At 52.4% G+C, this 22,864-nt stretch overlaps 1 protein-coding gene across 1 annotated transcript; it reads left to right on the top strand.

The window, feature by feature from the left end:
* The first annotated feature begins 789 nt into the window (after positions 1–789).
* NRBP2 (nuclear receptor binding protein 2) lies at positions 790–21,700 on the top strand. The gene is made up of 18 exons (XM_060776046.2): positions 790–1,185; positions 3,806–3,928; positions 4,076–4,177; positions 5,945–6,034; positions 8,201–8,241; positions 8,329–8,423; positions 8,596–8,619; positions 8,811–8,894; positions 9,919–9,974; positions 12,007–12,102; positions 17,279–17,411; positions 17,528–17,630; positions 17,728–17,778; positions 17,920–18,055; positions 20,200–20,253; positions 20,508–20,571; positions 20,721–20,776; positions 20,886–21,700. The coding sequence occupies exons 1-18, from the start codon at positions 1,048–1,050 to the stop codon at positions 20,952–20,954; spliced, it is 1,515 nt and encodes a 504-aa protein (XP_060632029.2). The 5' UTR covers positions 790–1,047; the 3' UTR covers positions 20,955–21,700.
* The last annotated feature ends 1,164 nt before the right edge of the window (positions 21,701–22,864 follow it).

Below are 22,864 nucleotides of genomic sequence, written 5' to 3'. Positions count from 1 at the left end.
AGCCAGTTTACCAGCTGTTAGGATTTCTGGGAATTGAAGGCCAAAAACATCTGGGGACCCACAGGTTGAGAAACACTAGGCTCAGGCCTGTAGCCAGAATTTCGTTTCGGGGGGGGGGGGGGCTAAAAAAATTTCAGGGGGGGTTCGGGGGGGGTTGAGTTTCGGGGGGGGGGGGCTGAGCCTGAGTGAAAGAGGGTCTAGCCTAGCAAACCTTTTGTATCATTACCCCAATAATACCCCCCCCCCCATGCATATGGGATCTATTGAGTATGGTGATCAGATCATGATAGGAATAAACATAACAGTTTACATAATGCACCAGGAAGAAGGCCTTTTCGCGGACCACCATGAGAATTTCGGGGGGGGGGGCGGCCTGAAGCCCCCCGAGCCCCCCCCCCCCGCTATATGCCTGACTAGGCTGTTAGGAATTGTGGGACTTGGAGTCCAAAACACCTGGAGGCAGGGAGGGAGGGCCCAAGGCTGCTGCCCCTCCCTCCCACCCTCCTTGAGGAAGCTCCCAGCGTGGAAACCTCCCCCCCCCCCCGCCCCGCGCTCCGTTCCACAGCCTCCCAGGCCAAAGCTTTAGTGTCGGGATCCTTCTCTTCTTCCGGGCGGGGAGGAATTGGGAGGGGGGGGTCTCGGGTGGCCGTGGGGGAGTCCCTAAGCCTGGCTCCTCCCCCTCTTGAGCCCCGGGGAACCAGTCCTGCGGGTGCTTTGCCGGAAGCGGCGAGCAACGCCCCCCGTGGCGCTCCCACGCGTGAGCCTGCCTCCCTCCCTCTTGCCCTTCCCCTGGAAGCCCCTCCCCTTGGGCCGCCACCGCCAGGGATGCTGGGAGGCGGAGTCCTCCGGAGCCACTGACAGACGGACTGACAGACTGACCCAGAGAGAGAGAGAGAGAGAGAGAGGCTCTCCAAGGCGGGAGGGACTCTTATCTGCGGGGGCCAGACCTAAGGAGCGGCGGCTCAGTGGAACTGGAGCAGGAGGAGGAGGAGGAGGAGGAGCGGAGGCCTCTTCTTCCCTTGGGGTGGTCTTGGTGGTGGTGGCGCCATGTCGTCGGCGGGATCAGGGTCGGGGCCGGGCTGTGGGGCGGGCGGGGCGCCGGCCTCGTCTGCGGCCGAGAGCGAGGACGAGAGCGAGGTGCTGGAGGAGAGCCCCTGCGGGAGGTGGCAGAAGCGCAAGGAACAGGTGGGCACACGCACGGGAAAAACGGGGGGGGGGGGGCGGCACAGCGGGGGGGTGGCACAACGGGGGAGGGGGGCAGCTCTCCCTTCCCACCTTCCCACCTTCTTTCCTTCCCTCCTTCCTTCCTTTCTCCCTTGAGGGGGGGGGGGGTACCACGGGGGGGGCACAGCGGGGTGGGCACAGGGCGGGGGGGGGCACAACGGGGGAGGGGGGCGGCTCCCCCTTCCCACCTTCCTTTCCACCTTCCTTCCTTTCCTCCTTCCTTCCTTTCTCCCTTGGGGAAGGGGGTCCCTCCTGCAGCCCCCCCCCCAAAAAAAGCAGGCTCCTCCCCGACCGTCCCCCCTCCTTCCCTGCCCTCCACCCCCGCTGGGCAAGGGAGACAGTCCCTCTCCTTCTTAGAAAGGCGGGGACCCCCTCTCCCCTGCGCCCCCTTCCCAAGGAAACCTCAGTGCCCTCCCCAATCCGATCTGCCCCCTGTCAACCTCCCCCCCCCCACCTCCCTTTCCCCCTCCAATGCTCTGCTAGGGAATATCAGCAATAGCAGCGGGTGGGGGGCTTCTTCAAAGGGCGGGGACCCCCTCTCCCCCGCGCCCCCTTCCCAAGGAAACCTCGGTGCCCCCCCCCCATCTGATCTGCCCCCTGTCAACCCCCCCTCCCCTTCCCCTCCCCCTCCAATGCTCTGCCAGGGCACATCAGCAATAGCGGGGGGGCTTCTTAAAAAAGGCGGGGACCCCCTCTCCCCCCGTCCGATCTGCCCCCTGTCACACATACCCCCACCCCGCGTTCTCCCAAGAGGGGCAAGGGGTCAGGGGGTCACGGGGTCAGGGGGCGTGGCCGGGGAGCAGCTGTTTACCTTTGCTGGGCGGCTGGGCTCGCTCTGCGCATGTCTCGCTGGGAAAGGCGGGGGGGGGCGCTCTCCCGCCCCATTTCTCCACCTCCCAGCTTCCCCTCCTCCTCCTCCAGGAGCCATTAGTGACAGTCAGGGGGTCTCCCTCCCTCCCTACTTGTAGGGCGCCCCTTGATCCCCCCCAACCCCCCCCCCCCAATCCTGGGCTCCGGTGATTGCCATGGCTCCCCTCGGGCTGCCCCCTCCCCCTTTTCACTTCTCCCCAAATGATCTGCAGAGCCCACTTTGGGGGGGGGGTCTGCCTCTTCATTAGTTCTGCGCCCCCTCCCCTCTCTCTCTCTCTCTCTCTCTCTGGGCTCTCTCTCTCTGGGGGGCGGGTCTGCTTTGCCCGCCTGGGTGCCCTCTTTTGGGCATGGGCTCCCTCCTTGGCCCCGCCCCCTTCTGGCCCCCTCCCCCTGCCCCTCAATTCCAAGGCATCGCCACTGTTTTTCCACCCATTTTCCCTCCCTCCCTCCTTCCCTCCCTTCCTTCCTAGGATTCTTGGCTTCCGAAATTCTGTGACAGCTGGCTGTTCAACTTTGGGACTTCTGCAGTTGGAAGGAAAGGGGGGGAGGCTGCCCTAAGAAGGGGGGGGGGAGCTGGGGTCCTTTCCAGAGTGGTGGGCCACATGGAGCAGGCAGGCAGGCTCCTTCTTTGGAGGCTTTGAAGCAGAGGCTGGATGGCCATCTGTCAGGGGTGATTTGAATGCAATATTCCTGCTTCTTGGCAGAATGGGGTTGGACTGGATGATGGCCCAGGAGGTCTCTTCCAACTCTAGGATTCTATGATTCTATAACTTCCTGACTGTGAGAGCCGTTCAGCAGTGGAACTCTCTGCCCCGGAGTGTGGTGAAGGCTCCTTCTTTGGAAGCTTTGAAGCAGAGGCTGGATGGCCATCTGTCAGGGGTGCTTTGAATGCAAAATTCCTGCTTCTTGGCAGAATGGGGTTGGACTGGATGATGGCCCACCAGGTCTCTTCCAACTCTATGATTCTAGGATTCTATGATTCTATAACTTCCTGACTGTGAGAGCCGTTTAGCAGTGGAACTCTCTGCCCCAGAGTTTGGTGGAGGCTCCTTCTTTGGAGGCTTTGAAACAGAGGCTGGATGGCCATCTGTCGGGGGTGCTTTGAATGCAACGTTCCTGCTTCTTGGCAGGATGGGGGTGGACTGGATGATGGCCCACCAGGTCTCTTCCAACTCTAGGATTCTACGTTCAGCAGTGGAACTCTCTGCCCCGGAGGGAGTGTGGTGGAGGCTCCTTCTTTGGAGGCTTTTAAGCAGAGGCTGGGTGGCCATCTGTCAGGGGTGCTTTGAATGCAATATTCCTGCTTTTTGGCAGGATGGGGTTGGACTGGATGATGGCCCAGGAGGTCTCTTCCAACTCCATACAACTTCCCCAGTCTCACCTCTTGATCCCTGGCCCTCCAGAAGTCTCCTCTCAGCCATCTCTGTCTGCAGGCTAAACATGCCCAGCTCTTGAGGCCGCTCCTCACAGGGATTGTTTGCCAGACCCTTGATCATTGCAGATGGTTGGCTGGAGTCAAAGCCTGCCAGGAGTTCACTGGGAGGCCCAAGAGAATGGCAATAGCGGTGGTGGGGGGTCTGCCCAAGTGCTGCTCCCCTCCTCTTCCCTCCATCCCTCCTCCCCATTTCTAATGGGGGCCATTGTGATGAGGCCCTGCACCTCCTTCTTCCTCCACCCCCCTCCAATTCTCTTCCCCCCCCCCCCCATGCAGGTGAACCAGGGCAACATGCCAGGGCTGCAGAGCACCTTCCTGGCCATGGACACGGAGGAGGGGGTGGAGGTGGTCTGGAACGAGCTGCTCTTCACTGACAAGAAGGCCTTCAAGGCCCACGAGGTGAGACACCCCAGGAAACAAGGGGTCCCCCTGCTCCCCCCTGGGCGTGAGGGTGCACTACTTGCTCCTGCCTACGTCATCTACATGCATTGAAGCCCCCCTCCCCCTCCCAAATGCCCCCCCTCTGGCCCTCTTTTGACTCTGCAGGAGAAGATCAAGACCACCTTTGAGCAGCTGGTGGTGGTGGACCACCCCAACATCGTCAAGGTGCACAAGTACTGGCTGGACGTCCAGGAGACCAAAGCCCAGGTGAGGCAGCCACTTATTGATTGATTTATTGATTGATTTATTTATTTATTATTGACTTTATTTGTATACCGCTCTTCTCAAACTACAAGAGAGGAGATTCCATCTGAACATGAGGAAGAACTTCCTGACTGTGAGAGCCGTTCAGCAGTGGAACTCTCTGCCCCGGAGTGTGGTGGAGGCTCCTTCTTTGGAAGCTTTTAAACAGAGTTTGGATGGCCATCTGTCGGGGGTGATTTGAATGCAATATTCCTTCTTCTTGGCAGAATGGGGTTGGACTGGATGGCCCAGGAGGTCTCTTCCAACTCTATGATTCTATGACTGTGAGAGCCGTTCAGCAGTGGAACTCTCTGCCCCGGAGTGTGGTGGAGGCTCCTTCTTTGGAAGCTTCTAAACAGAGGCTGGGTGGCCATCTGTCAGGGGTGATTTGAATGCAATATTCCTGCTTCTTGGCAGAATGGGGTTGGACTGGATGGCCCAGGAGGTCTCTTCCCACTCTAGGATTCTATGATTCTATGATTCAGCCCTTAGGCAACTCAGAGCGGTTAACAACACAGTTTCGATATACATAGTACGAAATCATTGGACGTTTAAAGCAATCGTAAACAATTAATTAAACAACAAACATCAATATAACAAATCCATCGCGTCTCATCAATAGACTCAGAATCCAGTCTTATTATCCTTATTCCGTGTCCCAATAATGATTACGCTGCCTAGTCGAATGCCTGTTCGAAAAGCCAGGTCTTCACTTTCCTCCGGAATGCCAACAGGGAGGGGGCCGATCTGATCTCTGTAGGGTGTTCCACAACCGAGGGGCCACCACTGAGAAGGCCCTGTCCCTCGTCCCCGCCAGGCGCGCTTGTGAAGCTGGCGGGATCGAGAGAAGGGCCTCCCTTGATTGGCCAGAGAAGTGGGGTGAAGGGGCCCTACCTCATGCACAACCCCCCCCCCCCCCATGCAATCATGCATGTGGAAGGGCTTTGGAAAGGCAGGACCTCTTAGAGATCACAACCTTTTGGAAAACCAGTCCATAAAAACAGCCGAGTTTCAGGAGATATATCCAAAAATATGTCTACTCTCCGATAAAAATAACTAGTTTTATATCATCCTCTCAAGAGACAAAAATGAAGTAGACTTCGTTAAAAGTAACATATTTGGTTTACTCACAACTGTTATGTATTCAGCATACAGGTACGTCACTTGTCAGTCCTGTTATAGATAGGTTTGAAGTGGGGTCTCTGTGCAGGTCACCCAGGTTACCTTTCTTACAATCAATAGCAACATGAGTTCACTCTCATGGTGTCTCTGTGTTCTAAAATGGAGTCTGAGCTCTGAGCAGTCCCAGATCTGACCATATGGTCTGCAGCCCCTCCCACAACCCACAAGAAACATAGAGTAAAGGGAAAGCTGCATACCAAAACACGCATATACAATACAGTAAGCAAACATTATTATTTAGTTACAGTATTTATATACCACCTTTCTCACACCTGGTGGGGGGGGGGGAATCAAACCACCTTTCTCACCCCTGGGGGGGCACATATACGAAGAAATTACTAGTGGAGGTTTGAGGAAAGTTGCTATTTCCAACAAAGAGAGGGGAGTCCAGCCAATAGGAACCTAGGGCTACCACCCCCATTGGGCCTCAACCCTGGTCTGTCTAATGCTCTCTGCTTTGGGGTGGGGGTCCCTGCTGGTGAAGGGGGCAAAGGTGGGGGAGGGCGGAGGAAGAGACCCTTCCCAATCTTCAGGTCTGCTTTCCTTCAGGTGATCTTCATCACGGAGTACGTCTCCTCCGGGAGCCTCAAGCAGTTCCTGAAGAAGACCAAGAAGAACCACAAGGCCATGAATGCCCGGGTAAGAGGGGGGGCAGGTCGGGAGAAGGGCCCCCACCTGGGGGAAGGAGGAAGGGGAGAGGGGCTGGGGGGGGGGGCTATGAGTACATCCAGTGGATGTTTTGTATTAGGCACCAATTCCAAGGGGCATGGGGAGCACATCTATTTTTCAGAGGTAGAATTTGGGACTCCCAGCTCAAGAAGGGGAGGCATTGCACCCCAAAGGTGGGTGAGGGGCTCAGGGGCAGGTGCTTTGGGAGCCCTGGAAGAGATGGGGCAAGTGGGTGAGTGGGGGTCCCTTTGGCCCCCTCCCACTTTCCCAAGAGAGCCCCCAGATGGACCAAGCAAAGGAACCTTTGGGATCTCCAGCAGAGCAGAGTGCAGAGTGGCCAGGGCAACGTAGGAGCTTATGCAAGGAAAGGGGAGAAAACATGCAAGGTTTTCAAAACAGAGGTAAAACTTATTGTTGCAGGTAATACATCTTGGATAAAAGAGTAGTTGTTGTTGTTCATTCGTTCAGTCGTCTCCGACTCTTCATGACCTCATGGACCAGCCCACGCCAGAGCTCCCTGTTGGCCGTTACCACCCCCAGCTCCCTCAAGGTCAGTCCAGTCCCTTCAAGGATGCCATCCATCCACCTTGCCCTTGGTCGGCCCCTCTTCCTTTTGCCTTCCACTTTCCCCAGCATCATTGTCTTCTCTAGGCTTTCCTGTCTCCTCATGATGTGGCATTCAAAGGACTTCCACTTTGTCTCTAGTCTCCTTCCCTCCAATGAGCAGCCAGGCTTTCTTTCCTGGAGGATGGACTGGTTGGATCTTCTCTCAGTCCAAGGCACTCTCAGCACTTTCCTCCAGCACCACAGCTCAAAAGCGCCTCTCTTCCTTTGCTCAGCCTTCCCTCAGGTCCAGCTCTCATCCGTAGGTGACTCCAGGGAAGACCATGGCTCTGACTAGGCAATGGATCTTGGTTGCCAGTCTGATGTCTCTACTCTTCACTCTTTGATCGAGACTGGACATTGCTCTCCTCCCAAGAAGGAAGCGTCTCCTGATTTCCTGGCTACAGTCTGCATCTGCAGTTAGACAAAAGAAAAATGGCCCAACTTTGGTGGAAGAGAGTCCAGTGCTGACTCTCGTGTCTCTGTGTGTTTACCATATTGAGGTAGCACGCTTCAGGACTTCCGGGAAGAAGGGGTGCCAGGAAGCAACAAGACCTTGATTTACATCAGCCAAGGAAACTGAGGTGGAAACAAATCGGCAGCAGGCATCCCATGGTCCTTTGGACTCACAATGGTTCCATATACCCGTGGTTCTTAACCTGTGGGCCGCGGTCTGTGAGTGGGCTGCAAAGACGAAAATCTGGTCCATGAGTTTCCTTCCTCTTTGTTTATTTATTCATTCATTCATTCATTCATTTATTTTCTGCTCCTTTTGCGCCACTTGCCACTTCTTCCCTGTCTCTGACCAGCCCCACCCCTTTGGGTAGACCTCATCAGCTATAGATTATTAAATGTTATTTATTTATTTATTTATTTATTTATTTACTTACTTACTTACTTCATTTATATACTGCTTTTCTCAGCCCTCAGGTGACTCAAAGCGGTAAACAACAGCAAAATTCAATGTGAAACATCACAAAACGATTATGGGACAGTTAAAACAATAGCATCATCAACAATTAAACATCAATATAACAATAATTAGCGTCTCATTTATTTATTTATGTATTTATTTATGTATTTATTTACGTCATTTCTGTCCCACCCATATCAGCCCAAAGGCAACTTATGGTTTTCTGTGGGTGAGCAGATGGCAACTACTGGGTGGCATATGTTCTGTATCATAAGCTAGAGCTGATGTGGTCTACCCAATGCAATTTCCTGAATCAGCACCCCAAATAACCAAACCGAATCTAAAGTTGACCGAAAATTGATTCGTAACCCCTTTGGTACTCATATTGGAGAGTAGTCCCTGGTCAAGTGGTCACTGGTCAAAAAAAGGTTGAGAACAACTGACCACTGCTCTATACTGTACAAGAGTGGATGCTCCTCCACTTCCAACATCACGGAGGCTGTATAAACCAAGAAGGGGAGCATCTAGACATTTCTGGATTTTTTTCTGCTTGGGAGGGGTCTGGACTCTGTGTCCCGAATTACCATAACTCTGCCCCCCTCTCCCCCCCTCAAATGCAGGCTTGGAAGCGCTGGTGCACCCAGATCCTCTCTGCTCTCAGGTGGGTCCCAGCACAGCACATTTGCTGTGGTTGGGGGGGGGGGAGGTGCAATGGCCCAACAGCCCCCTGACCCTGCTTTCCTTGCAGCTACCTGCACTCCTGCGACCCACCCATCATCCACGGCAACCTCACCAGCGACACCATCTTCATCCAGCACAACGGGCTCATCAAAATTGGGTCAGGTAGGGAGCAGGAGGGAAGGCTCTCCTGAGGAGCAGGTTGTGCTCCCCTCAAGGCCAGGAGGGCTTCTGTCTCCCAAGGGGCTCCTTCTTGCAGAGCTTTGAAGGGGTGGCAGGGGGGTGGGCTTCTCATGCAAGCTCTCCATTAATGCCTGCCCTCTTCTCCCCCCTGCAGTGTGGCACCGGGTCTTTGCAAAGGGTAAGTGTTGCTCCCAAGGTCCCTGCCTTCCTCTTCCCCTCCCAAGACACGAAGGCCCAGCCATGGCAGAAGGGGGCCTCAGTTGGTGGACTGGCTCTCCATGGGGCACCCTTCTTTCCCCTCCCTGGCCCCTGTGGCTTTCCTAGCCCGGCTCCTGCAATGTGTCCCGCTCTCCACTTTGCCTCCTGCAGCCATCCCCCCGGAGCTCCGGAGCCCCGTCCGCACAGAGCGAGAAGAGCAGCGCAACCTGCACTTCTTCCCCCCGGAGTACGGACGTGAGTGCCTTTGGGGACATTGGCTCTTTTCTTACAATCAGCAGCAACATGAGTTTGCTCTGAAAGGAGATTCCATCTGAACGTGAGGAAGAACTTCCTGACTGTGAGAGCCGTTCAGCAGTGGAACTCTCTGCCCCAGAGGGAGTGTGGTGGAGGCTCCTTCTTTGGAAGCTTTTAAACAGAGGCTGGATGGCCATCTGTCAGGGGTGCTTTGAATGCAATATGGCCCATGAGGTATCTTCCAACTCTAGGATTCTATGATTCTATGAACAGTCTCTGAGTTCTAAAATGGAGTCTGAGCTCTGAGCAGTCCCAGATCTCATCTTGTGGTCTGCAGCCCCTCCCACAACCCACAAGAAACATAGAGTAAAGGGAAAGCTGCATACCAAAACATGCATACACAATACAGGAAGCAAACGGAATCATACACAAACACCTTACTAGTAGAGATTTGAGGAAAGTTGCTATTTCCAAAAATGGGAGTGAAATCCTGCCAATAGTAACGGAACTGTAAAGCCAGGGGGGTCAGAAAGGGGGGTAATACTGTCCTTAATTGTTGCATCACAAATAAAAGGGTAGATAGGCAAAAGAAAGTGGTAGAAGAGTGTTTAATACTGTGACTCATGATACTTCCTTCTCAAAGCACTAAAGCAGGCATGGGCCAACTTTGGCCCTCCCTCCAGATGTTTTGGACTCCAACTCCCACCATTCCCAACAGCTGTTTCCAGTCAGCACTCTCTTCACTCTCCAAGGTGAAAGTGGCAGTCAGCTTAAGCGGCTGAGGGGGAAAAGGAAGGGGCCTGAGGCTGTTAGGAATGGGAGTTGGAGTCTAAAACACCTGGACAGAGGGCCAAAGTTGGCCCAGGTCTGCACTAACATAATAAGGGATGCTAAAGACTTTTGGGAAGGAGGCTTCTTCACTCCCAACAGGCCATCATCACGCTTTGGTGGGGAGGGAAGGGGCCGGATAAATGGCTGGAGGGCAGCCAGCGACAGCCTTGGGCTCTTTGTGCTTGACCCTCAGGTGCAGCGGACGGGACGGCTGTAGACATCTTCTCCTTTGGGATGTGTGCCTTGGAGGTAGGAAGAGCTGTGGTATGACTGGGGCGGGGGGCTCCACCGTCCTTCCTCAGCCCGTTTTAGAAAAGCATGACCTTTTAGAGATCATAACCTTTTAGAGAAGAGCCTAAAACCCCTTTCAGTAGAATTCTTCTCAAGTAATATACAACCAAATGCAATTGGTTTCAGTTGTTAGACTGAATAACCATTTGTTAGGAAACAGAATATGCCGGTGCATAAAAAATATAAAGCCCCGGCGGTGCAGCGGGTTAAGCCGCTGAGCTGCTGAACTTGCTAACCGAAAGGTCGCAGGTTTGAATATGGGGAGCGGGGTGAGCTCCTGCTGTTAGGCCCAGCTTCTGCCAACCTAACAGTTCGAAAAGAGCAAACTACAGACCACCTGCTGCAATGCAACCTGAGCCCTGCCCCATGCACAATGGAGGACCTTCTTATAGTAACACCAGAGGCACTCCAAGTGGCCAGATACTGGTCAAAGGATCAGCTTCCAAGCTTGCAAACTTTGTGTCTTGTTTGTTTGTTTGTTTGTTTGTTTGTTAAAAAACACAACACAACTGTTTGGTTTGCTCCTGACACGATAAATAAATAAGTTTGAAAACATACAAATGTGAGTAGATCAATAGGCACCGCTCCAGCGGGAAGGTGACGGCACCCCATGCTGTCATGCTGGCCACATGACTTTGGAAGTGTCTAAGGACAACGCCGGCTCTTTGGCTTAGTCATGGAGATGAGCACCAGAGTCCCAGAGTTGGATACAGTTGGACTTAATGTCAGGGGAAAACCTAAAAAAATAGCAGTTCTTCAGAAGTGTTTTTCAGTGCCCAAAAATACATCTACTCTCCCATAAAAACAACTTGTTTTATATTATGCACTCATGAAACAAAATAAAGTATAATTTGGTACAAATAACATATTTGGTTTACTCACGACCTTCATGTGTTCAGCATACAAAGGTACACAACTTATCAGTCAGTTCCAGATATGTTTGAAGGCGTTTCTGTGCCATCTGGTCAGAACATATATCTCTCTCACACACAATAAACAGCAGGCAAGCGCTTTGAAGTCTGCAAACTGAGCAGTCCCAAAGTCTAAAGAAGTCTGGGTTGTTGTGAGTTTCCTGGGCTGCCTGACCATGTTCCAGAAGCATTCTCTCCTGACATTTCATCTGCATCTATGGCAGACATCCTCACAGGTTGTGAGGTCTGTTGGAAACTAGGAAACAGTTTGTGTAAAGTCCAGGGTAGGAGAAAGAACTCTTGTCTGCTTGAGGCAAGTGTGAATGTTGCAGTTGGCCACCTGGATTAGCATTTAATGGCTTAGCAGTTTCAAGGTCTGGCTTCTTACATAAAGTCTGGCTTCTACCTCAAGCAGGCAAGAGTTCTTTCTCCCACCCTGGACATTTCACAGATATATATAAATCTCACTTGCCTCGTTTCCAACACACCTCACAGCCTCCGAGGATGCCTGCCATAGATGTGGGCAAAATGTTAGGAGAGAATGCTTCTGGAACATGGCCAGACAGCCTGGAAAACACACAACAACCCAGTGATTCCAGGCATGAAAGCCTTCGACAATACTCTAAATAAGTCTGTGCTCGTCCCAGAGCGGATCACGTTGTCTGCAGCCCCTTCCCACAACTTCTCAGGAAAACATAGAGCAAGGGAAGAGAAGCTGCATTCCAGAACATACATACAATAAGTCAGCAACAGGATTATATGCAAACTAATTACTAGAGGAGGCTTGAAGATAATAATAATAATAATAATAATAATAATAATAATAATAATAATCGTTATTTATACCCCGCCACCATCCCCCCAATGGGGACTCAGAGCGGCTTACATGGGACCAAGCCCGGACAACATATTACGGCAAAAATAAAACCAAAACATACACAACAAGCAACAGGTTGCATTCTCCAACATCCTTCCTGTGTCCTTCCTCCTGCCAGCTGGCCAAAGGGCAACCTGTGGTCCTGGGGAGGGCTCCCCCACTGCTCCCCCCCCCCAATTCCCTTGCATTGCTTCTTCCCCAGATGGCGGTCCTGGAGATTCAGTCCAATGGAGACGCCTGCGTGACCAAGGAGGCCATTGAGCAAGCCAGCTACTCCCTGGACGACCCCAACATGCAGGTGAGGGGCTCTGTGGGCCGTGCGTTGGGGCAGGGGGGCTATGTGTCACACACTTCCTCTGAGGAAGGTCCCACGTTCCTTTGCCCTGGAAAGAAGAGACTTGTGGGGTGCCTTTCAGGGCTTCGATGAAGATTTAGAGGGTGTGCCGATCACGGTTGCAGACGGGGCCAAATTGGGAGGGAGAACAAATACTCCAGAGGACAGGATCAGACTTTAGAACGACCTTCACAGATTAGAGAGCAGATTGGACAAAACAAACAAAATGAATTTCGACAAGGACGAATGTAAGATACTGGTACTTAGGCCGAGGAAATGAAATGCGTGTGATGCCTGGCTCAACAACGTTCCCTTTGTGAAAGGGATCTCAGAGCCTTGGAAACAGACTTCTGTACATGGGGAGGAGACCTTGCAGTCTCAGTAGACCCAAAGTTGAACATGAGCCAAGAGAGTGAGGCAGCAGCTCAAGAAACAATGGGATGTTGGGCTGCATCAAAGGGAGTTGAGTGTCCAGGTCTAGGGCAGACCTCACCCACCCACCTGGAATAACCCTGTGTCTACTTCTGGGTGGGTGGGTGAGGGATGTTGACTCTAAACTGGAATGCGTCCCGAGGAAGAGGGAAACTAAAAGGATCAAAGGAAGGGGGAGCAGATCTGTTTTCTGCTGCCCTGGAGACTGAGTTCAGATTGCAGGGAAGGAGATGCAACCTGAACGTCAGGAAGAACTTCCTGACTGTCTGAAGAGCTCTTCCGCAGGGGAATCCCGTGATGGAGGTGTTGGGTTCCCGCCCATGGTTCCCGGTACCTGGAAGCCCCACTTGCCCCCAGAGGTTAGGGGAGAACAGTTCCTCCCACTGCATCCCTACTCAGCCCTCTTTTGCAAGCCTCTCATTACCTGAAACATGTGGGAACATTGGTAGCTATGGCAGAGTAGAGTGCAGTATAGGCCAACTTTGGCCGTCCAAGTGTTTTGGATTGCAACTCCCACCATTCCTAACAGCTTCAGGCCCTTTCCTTTTCCCCTCAGCCACTCCCTTGCAAATTTGCCACTCTCCATAGGTACACTCACACTGTCTCTCTCCTTCCCATGGAACAGAGCATGGCAGGTGGACCAGACTCCTCAGGTCTGCCACACTTTGAGCATTATTAGACTGAGTCTTTTATAGGAATATTCTGCTGATGTCGTCTCAAAGTTGTAAATTAATTATAGACGTCTTCCATCCTGTCTCCATCTCAGTTTCCTGGCCAGATGTTGATTCTTCTTGATTGGTGTTGATCTTATGTTGACTTCCTTCTTAACTTTGCAAACATTTCTGTTATCACTGTCCCAGTTCTTATCATAGTTTTCTTTTCCGTTCTTATTAGCAACTTTTAATTACAGTCCAGTAAGCACCGTGTCCAGTTAGTCATTGCAGGCTTTAATATTTTACTGGCGTCTCCAAAATTATTAATTCCATGCATACATCTTTCCATTCATTCCCACACATATATTAAATCCACATTTATCAAATCTGCACATTACATTTTTGTGACACCTGTAAGAGAGAACCTGTCGCAACTCAAGACAGCTTGCTCAAGACACCACCACATACCAAGGCTGTAGGTTTTGTAGTTTATTGAAGAAAAAGCAAAATCAAAAACATAGAAATGTAGTTGCCAAAGTTCAATAGCCAAAACAGAGTTTTAAATGCAAAGGTAACGTTTCCAAGATCCAAAAGGAAATAACATGAAGTATAATCCTTTAGCATTGGTTAAACAAGAGTCCATGGCAGCATGACAAAGTCTCCAAAAACCAAGATCAAAACCAAAGTCCCAAAGAGCTAAAAGCTTTCCCCAAAAGCCAAGGTAATTCCAAAGAAGTTAACAGGGTGTAAGCAACATTGCACTGACAAAGGATTGACTTCAATCAGATCGTTAAATATGTTTCCCTAGCATGAAAGCATTACGTTGACCTAGAACTTCCCGTTTATTGGCAAGCCGAGCACTTCGGCGTACTTTTAATTGCAAACGGTCCTTCCTAATCAAATCTCCACCATCTTCAAGGCCGGATAACTCATTATCCTGGGAGTGGTCACGCTGGGAACCGAGAGGCACTGAACTCCCAGAAGGAGCCGACTCCTCCACCTGCAGCTGTGAAGTTTCACTATCTTCATCTAAAACAACATTCCTTTCTCTGAGAAACAGAAATGCCGTCTCTGCTTCAGAATCAACACTGTCTGCCGCAATAACAGGGACGTGTTCAGAAATCTGTAACCCATCATCCTCCTCGTCCTGAGGAAACTCAGGCTCAGAAAGCTCAGGCTCAAGGTGAGCCACAACAGAACCCTCGTGGTGCCCCCCACCCCCCATATCAAACAAAAAGGACCAATAAACACATACAAGTCTCTTGGGAAGGACAGGGGAGAGAGCGCTCCATGAAGGCAATAAGCCAAACACACCTTGAGTTACATAGATCTAGGACACTGAGGTGGAGAATGGGCTTGCAGCACAGTTACCCAGACAACCCAAATCTTGGCTGGGGCTTCCTTCTTGGGGGGTGGCTGTTGCTCTCCGTGGGCCTCTACTGCCTTCCCTTTGGCTCAGAGGCCTTTCTCTCTCTCCCCCCCCCCCCCGGCCCAATGCACCTGAGCCAAAAGGTGGGGAGGGTGTTCTCTTGCAATTCAGGACAGGTGACGTGAGGTGCAGGTGTGTGGAGGCTTCTCTCACGGTGCTCTGTCACGCTCCCTTGCTCATCTCTCCTCGTCAAACCAAACCAACCGGCTTCCTTGTGGGGTTGCGGGGTGTGTGTGTTGTGGGTCACTGCATACCTCCCCCTCATCCGGGTCCTCCCGTGGCCTGGGCAAACCAGGACAGCCCCAGCCTTTCCCAGGCTTCACAATAATGAGAAAAAGAACCAGAGAGACAGGAAAGGCTTTTACAAACAGGACTGGCTTTCATGGAAGAGGCGTGTCACTAATTAGCAGAGTCAAGTCAAGGAGGAACAATGGGCCAAACATCCCTTTGGGCGTAAATGAGGTCATGCACAAAAGAGGAGAAGCTGAGAGAGTGTGACCCACCCAAGGAGAACAAGCCCTGTGAGGAGCGGCTTAAAGAGCCGGGCGTGTTTAGCCTGCAGAAGAGAAGGCAGAGAGGAGACAGGATGAGGGCCAGGGATCAAGAGGTGAGGGATCAAGTCATAGGGAGGAGGGAGGGGCTTCCTTTCTGCTGCCCTGGAGACTCAGACGCAATGGAGCCAGGAGTTCAAACTATTGGAAAGGAAGGAGATTCCACCTGAACATGATGAAGAACTTCCTGACTGGAAGAATCATAGAGTCAAAGAGTTGGAAGAGACCTCCTGGGCCATCCAGTCCAACCCCATTCTGCCAAGAAGCAGGAATATTGCATTCAAAGCACCCCTGACAGATGGCCATCCAGCCTCTGTTTCCAAGCTTCCAAAGAGGGAGCCTCCACCGTACTCCGGGGCAGAGAGTTGCACTGCTGAACGGGTCTCACAGTCAGGAAGTTCTTCCTCATGTTCAGATGGAATCTCCTCTCTTGTAGTTTGAAGCCATTGTTCCGTGTCCTAGTCTCCAGGGAAGCAGAAAACAAGCTTGCTCCCTCCTCCCACATATTTAGGGCTGTCCAACCACGGAAAAATTTGTTTCTAAACTCGATTCGTTTTTTAGGGGGTTTTTGCGTTTCGTTATTTAAAAGAATTCCGAAATTTTTCTTTTAAAAAGTTCGATATTTACGAAATTTCGGAAATTACGAAACAATTTCTAAACAATAACGAATCGATTTGTTAATGGCGGGCGCAATTGCGCAATACGCTAAAAAACCCTCCAAATGGGAGAGGGGGAACTTCTGAAGCTTCCCTCTCCCTCTGTTGCTGACTGTTGGTGTGATAATTTATTTTTTATCACTGATAAAACAAACAACGACTATAAAACTTGCACCAGACATACGGAAATAATAACGAAATAATAACGAAACAATTTCGAAACAATTACGAAACAATTACGAAACGAATTGGAAAAATTCATTTCGTTTTTTAGTTTCTCCTGAATGGTTCAATATCGCTTCGTTATAAAAAAAAATAACGAATTAATAACGAATTACGAAATTAACGAACGAAACCGCCCAGCCCTAATTTATACATGGCTCTCATCATGTCTCCTCTCAGCCTTCTCTTCTTCAGGCTAAACATGCCCAGATCCTTAAGCCTCTCCTCATAGGGCTTGTTCTCCAGACCCTTGATCATTTTAGTCGCTCTCCTCTGGACACATTCCAGCTTGTCAATATCTCTCTTTGATTCCGGTGCCCAGAATTGGACACTATATTCCAAGTGTGGTCTAACCAAGGCGGAATAGAGCATGGGGAGCATGACTTCCCTGGACCTAGACACTAGGCTCCTCTTGATGCAGGAGAGCTGTTTATTTATTTTTATTTATTTATGCGCTTGTATACCGCTAATATCTCAGCCTAAGTCGGTGACTCATTGCGGTTTACAACACTTAAAAAAAAACAGTATTCAGTTTAAAAGCATAAAATACATATACAATACAAATTATTGGGCCACCAATAATAATCCCATGCATCTTGTAACTGGAATCGCAATCCAAAATTCATCGTCCATGATTACCAATCCTTTAGTCATCAAAATTCGTTGCAACGGATTAACCGAATGCTTGTTTAAACATCCATGTCTTCAGTCGCTTCCGAAACACCATCAGCGAGGAGGCTGATCGTACCTCTATGGGGAGGGTGTTCCAAAGCCGAGGGGCCACCACAGAAAAGGCCCTGTCTCTCGTTCCCGCCAGCCGCACTTGTGAAGCCGGCGGGATAGAGAGCAGGGTCTCCCCAGAAGATCTTAGGGTCCTGGTGGGCTGATAGGCTGAGATACGTTCGGATAGATAAGTTGGGCCAGAACCGTTTAGGGCTTTATAGGCCAACGCCAGCACTTTGAATTGAGCCCGATTGGAACTCTCTGCCCTGGAGTGTGGTGGAGGCTCCTTCTTTGGAGGCTTTTAAACAGAGGCTGGATGATCATCTGTCGGTGGTGCTTTGAATGCAATTTTCCTGCTTCTTGGCAGAATGGGGTTGGATTGGATGGCCCACCAGGTCTCTTCCAAATCTAGGATCATCCTCTGGGTCACTGAGAAGGAGCTGCCCCCTGACCCTCTTCCTTTCCTCTCTGCAGGAGTTTGTCCTGGGCTGCCTCCTGCTGAACCCGGAAAAGCGGCCGACGGCTCACAACCTGCTCTTCCACCGTGTCCTCTTTGAGGTCCACTCCCTGAAGCTCCTGGCCGCCCACTGTTTCATCAGCAACCAGTGTGAGTGGACGGAGGGGGGCGGCAGTGAAGGGGAGGAGTCCTGCTTCTGGGGAGGGGTCTATGGAGGAGGGGGTGTCCCAGCTTCAAGCCCCACTGCTGTCCTGCCTCCCTCACAGACCTCTGGCCCGAGAACGTAGTGGAGGAGAAGACCAAGGAGCTGGACCTGAGCATCGTGATGGCTGAGATACAGCGCCGGCATCGGCCCCCGGTCCAGTGGAGGTGGGTCCCGGGGGGCATTTATGGGGAGGGAGGGGGCACAGGTGGAGGGCCCTGTGGGTAACCCAGGGACCTCTCACTCCTCTTCCTCCTCCTCCAGGTACTCTGAGGTCTCCTTCCTGGAGCTGGACAAATTCCTGGAGGACGTGAGGTGAGTGTTCTGTGTCTGCCTGGTGGGACTGTCCTCAACTGGGAGACATGGGGCAGCTGCTGCCCCCTTATCTGGGGCTGGGGGGACAGGGGGCATAGGCAGCCCACACAGGGGCCCACGGCTTCCTCTCTTCCCTGGCAGGAACGGCATCTACCCGCTGATGAACTTTGCCACCAGCCGGCCCCACTCTCTGCCCCGCTCCACCTCCCAGCCCTATGAGGACCCCCAGAAGGCCAAGACCCCCACGCCAGAGCCCTTTGACGTGGAGACAAGGAAGGTCAGTGCGGGCCCAGCTCTCGGAGGGCATGACGGGGTCACACAGTGCCAGAAAATAGCTGTGGGGTTGAAGAAGGCGTTGCCATGTGTACAATATTGGCAGGAGCCATTGGGAGGAATGCCAGGGAGAGGCTGCTTGGCAATGGTTGGGTACGCGGTGGGTGCGTGGGCAGCACTGGCCCCAGGAGGAACCTGGCTCTTGCCATAGAATCCTAGAGTTGGAAGAGACCTCCTGGGCCATCCAGTCCAACCCCATTCTGCCAAGAAGCAGGACACTCGCATTCAAAGCACCCCCGACAGATGACCATCCAGCCTCTGTTTAAAAGCTTCCAAAGAAGGAGCCTCCACTATATTCTGGGGCAGAGAGTTCCACTGCTGAACAGCTCTCACAGTCAGCGAGTTCTTCCTAATGTTCAGATGGAATCTCCATTCCTGTAGTTTGAAGCCATTGCTTCATTGCGTCCTAGTCTCCAGGACAACAGAAAGGAAGCTTGCTCCCTCCTCCCTATGACTCTCGCACCTCAGAGTAGAGTCACTTTGCTTAAGACACCAAAGAGCACACCAGCAGTAGTCTTTATGGTTTATTAAAGTAAAAGATAAAAAGTTCACAAAGGCAAAAGTATATTTCAAAAGATCAGTCCAAGGTAACTTAGGCAAACAAGATCCATGAAGACACAGGCAAGGCAAAGTCCCATGAGAACATGACAAAATCCTGAAACATGAACATGAAAGCTGCAAGATAAACCCAGAGTCTCTTGATTGAAGCGGGACCCTCCTTTGAACCTTAAATTCCAAGCGATCAGCTCGATCTAAACCTCCAGCTTCATCAAGGTCAATTCCCTCGTTAGTGCCTTTTCCCTCATTATCTGCCTGAGAACTATCAGGCTGAGAACCACCCTCCCTTCCTGAATCATGCACTTGGCTCTCAGTAGTTTCACTCTCAACAGCATCATCCCTTGCTGTGGGAAACAACTGAACTTCTGCCCGCTGTTCCTGGCCTTCTTCATCTAACACAGGGACATCATTGCTTTGCACCTGACTGTGAATCTGAATCCCATCATCCCCATCAGATTCATTGACACTATCACTCTGAGATTCCTGCTTCTTGGCAGGGGGTTGGACTGGATGGCCCTTGAGGTCTCTTCCAACTCTTTGATTCTATTCCAACTGAGTCACAACACTGACATCCTCTATCGTATTTATACATGGCTATCATGTCTCCTCTCAGCCTTCTCTTCTTCAGGCTAAACATGCCCAGTTCTTTAAGCCACTCCTCATAGGGCTTGTTCTCCAGACCCTTGATCATTTTAGTCTCCCTCCTCTGGACACATTCCAGCTTGGAGTCAACATCTCCCTTCAGTTGTGGTGACCAGAATTGGAGACCGTATTCCAGGTGTGGTCTGACCAAGGCGGAATAGAGCATGGGAAGCAGGACTTCCCTGGATCTAGGCAGAAGGCTCTTTAAGCCACTCCTCATAGGGCTTGTTCTCCAGACCCTTGATCATTTTAGTCTCCCTCCTCTGGACACATTCCAGCTTGGAGTCAACATCTCCCTTCAGTTGTGGTGACCAGAATTGGACACTGTATTCCAGGTGTGGTCTGACCAAGGCGGAATAGAGCATGGGAAGCAGGACTTCCCTGGATCTAGGCACAAGGCTCTTTAAGCCACTCCTCATAGGGCTTGTTCTCCAGACCCTTGATCATTTTAGTCTCCCTCCTCTGGACACATTCCAGCTTGGAGTCAACATCTCCCTTCAGTTGTGGTGACCAGAATTGGACACCGTATTCCAGGTGTGGTCTGACCAAGGCGGAATAGAGCATGGGAAGCAGGACTTCCCTGGATCTAGGCACAAGGCTCCTATTGAGGCAGCCCAAAATTCCATTGGCATTTTTTGCTGCTGCATCACATTCCTGGCTCATGCTTAACTTGTCTGTGAGGACTCCAAGTTCTTTTTTGTCCTGAGGTGTTTTCCTTCCTTCCTTCCTTCCTTCCTTCCTTCCTTCCTTCCTTCCTTCCTTCCTTCCTTCCTTCCTTCCTTCCTTCCTTCCTTCCTTCCCTCCCTCCCTCCCTCCCTCCCTCCCTCCCTCCCTCCCTCCCTCCTTCCTTCCTTCCTTCCTTCCTTCCTTCCTTCCTTCCTTCCTCAGGTGGTGCAGATGCAGTGCAGCATGGAATGGAGTGAGGAGAAGAGGCAGTGGCACGTAAGTATGCAAACCCCTCCCCCTCATCTCAAGGGACCCCTTTAGCATCCACCTCTGGGGTTCTTCTGGGAGGGGGTTGTGTACAGACCCATCCTTGCTTCCTCAGCCTTGCCCACTTGATCCATTGCCCTTTGCTTAGATTCTGGAACTAGTGCTGTCCCTGGGGGAGCCTGCTCTTGGGGGTCCCCCAGGGGAGGGTCTCTCCTGACCCCCTGCCTGACTTTTGCCCCCCCCCCCCTCTCTCTCTGCCACAGCTCACACTCCTCCTGGTCCTGGAGGACAAGCTCCACCGCCAGCTCAGCTACGACCTGCTGCCCAGTGAGTCGCCTGTGCCCAGCCCTCCCTTGCTCTGTTCCTTGGGTGGGGGGACACCCTTGGGATACAGTTGTTGGGGAGGGGGAGAGGCAGCCCCCTCCCACTCCACTTTGCTCATTGGCTCCTCCTTCCCTTCCCTCTCCTCCCTGCAGACGACAGCCCCAGGGACCTGGCCGCGGATCTGGTGCACTACGGCTTCATCAGCCAGGTGAGCTGCCTCTGCACAGGTGCAGTTGGGGGGCAACTGGGGGGAGAATGGGGTCCGCTCTTGGGTATTCTCCCTGCCTGCCTCCCGCTCACCCTTTTGCCCCTCCCAGGAGGACTGCGAGAAGCTGGCCTTGTTCCTGGAGAACTCCTTCCACAAGCACCAGTCTCCCCCCTCCTGAAGGAACCCTGGGGGCAGGCCGTGGGGAGGGGCTCTGAACTGCTGGCCCTCGAGGAGACCCCAGCCACCCCTGCCGGCCCCCGGCCCCCTCCCTCCACACTGCCCGGAAGGTGAAGATGCCCTGAGACGGCTCTCCTGTGCTGGGACCCATTGAAGAAGACCGGTGCTGGCCGGAGGGGGGAGCCGTGGACACAAGGCGGCAGGAGAGGGGCTTCTATGGGGACATCCCCCCCCCCCAGAAGGACAGAAAGGAGGAAGGGGCCGTCGTCCACGGAGAGGAAAGGAAGAGCTCCAGGAGCATCACGAGGAGCCAGGCAGGGGAAGAAGAGGCTCAGAGGTGCGGCCCAGAAGGAACGGGGCCAAGAGGAAGAAGGCCCTGCCCTTTGCCCTTGCTGGAGGAAGGGGGCAGGAAGTGGCCGAGGGGCTGGCCACGATGGGCTGAGTGCCCCCTCGATGGAACAGGAGTCGCTTCCGAAGCTGTGATGTGCTGCCACTGCCTTGGTTGTGCTGCTTGTGTGTGGCATGGGTGCCTGTGCGTGTACGTTTGCTGCTTGGAGGGGGGCTTGCTGCCCCTTTGAAGCCTGCAGAGATTGCTGCTTGTCCCCGCTGAGCTGCAGACCTATTTGGCCTGATGCTGCTGCTTGTGCCAAAGTCCTGCTACTGCTGCCGTGCTGTGTGTCTGTGCCTCAGTTGGCCGCTGGCGAAGAGCGACCCATCCAACAAATATATTAAAACGTTGGGACTTGCTGTTGTTTGTCCCTCTCTGGTGTGCACAACCCCACAAACATCTAGGAGAGGAGGAGCGAGGAGAGTGCCCAAGTCAGTTTCAACTGGTGCCTCCTTATCAGCCATTGAAAACAACAGGATTGTTGCGTGGTTTCTGGGCTGTGTGGCCAATGTCTCCTAGCAGCGTTTTCTCCTGACGTTTCTCCTGCATCTTCCCATGAAGTTCCTCTGGAGAGGGCCTTAACAGTCCTTGCCCTAGCCAGCATTCCCCTTTCATCCATGGACTGTGCATCCCATGAGAGCCATTCTTTGGTTGCAAAGTGTGGTTCCCATAATGCGTCTATTTATATTTCCCAGTGTAAACGTATACTTCCCAGAGGGAGGGAGACCAACACGAAGATACACCCAAATGTATTTATTTATTTAAAAGTTTTGTATACCGGCCTTCTCACCTTCTTGTCAGGATAGACGGGGCAGTTCTGATCTCCAGTGGGAGAGAGTTCCAGTTGAGGAGCCACCACCAAGAAGGCCCTGTCCCTCGTCCCCACCAGACGCGCTTGCGAGGCCGGTGGGACCGAGAGCAGGGCCTCTCCAGACGATCTTAATCATAGAATCATAGAATCATAGAATCAAAGAGTTGGAAGAGACCTCATGGGCCATCCAGTCCAACCCCATTCTGCCAAGAAGCAGGAATATTGCATTCAAATCACCCCCGACAGATGGCCATCCAGCCTCTGCTTAAAAGCTTCCAAAGAAGGAGCCTCCACCACACTCCGGGGCAGAGAGTTCCACTGCTGAACGGCTCTCACAGTCAGGAAGTTCTTCCTCATGTTCAGATGGAATCTCCTCTCTTGTAGTTTGAAGCCATTGTTCCATTGCGTCCTAGTCTCCAAGGAAGCAGAAAACAAGCTTGCTCCCTCCCCCCTGTGGCTTCCTCTCACATATTTATAAATGGCTATCATATCTCCTCTCAGCCTTCTCTTCTTCAGGCTAAACATGCCCAGTTCCCTAAGCCGCTCCTCATAGGGCTTGTTCTCCAGACCCTTGATCATTTTAGTCGCCCTCCTCTGGACACTTGTTGATCAGCAGGCCAGTGCCTCTCCCCACCCCCCCCCCCCCCTCGTCCTTTTGAACTTCCCCTGGTTTGAGCTCTCGGCTTTCAGCTGGTGCCTCCGTATCAGCCAT

Source organism: Anolis sagrei, chromosome 4, assembly GCF_037176765.1.
Source record: "Anolis sagrei isolate rAnoSag1 chromosome 4, rAnoSag1.mat, whole genome shotgun sequence".
Classification (NCBI taxonomy): domain Eukaryota; kingdom Metazoa; phylum Chordata; class Lepidosauria; order Squamata; family Dactyloidae; genus Anolis; species Anolis sagrei.
This window is presented reverse-complemented; position numbering and strand designations above follow the sequence as displayed.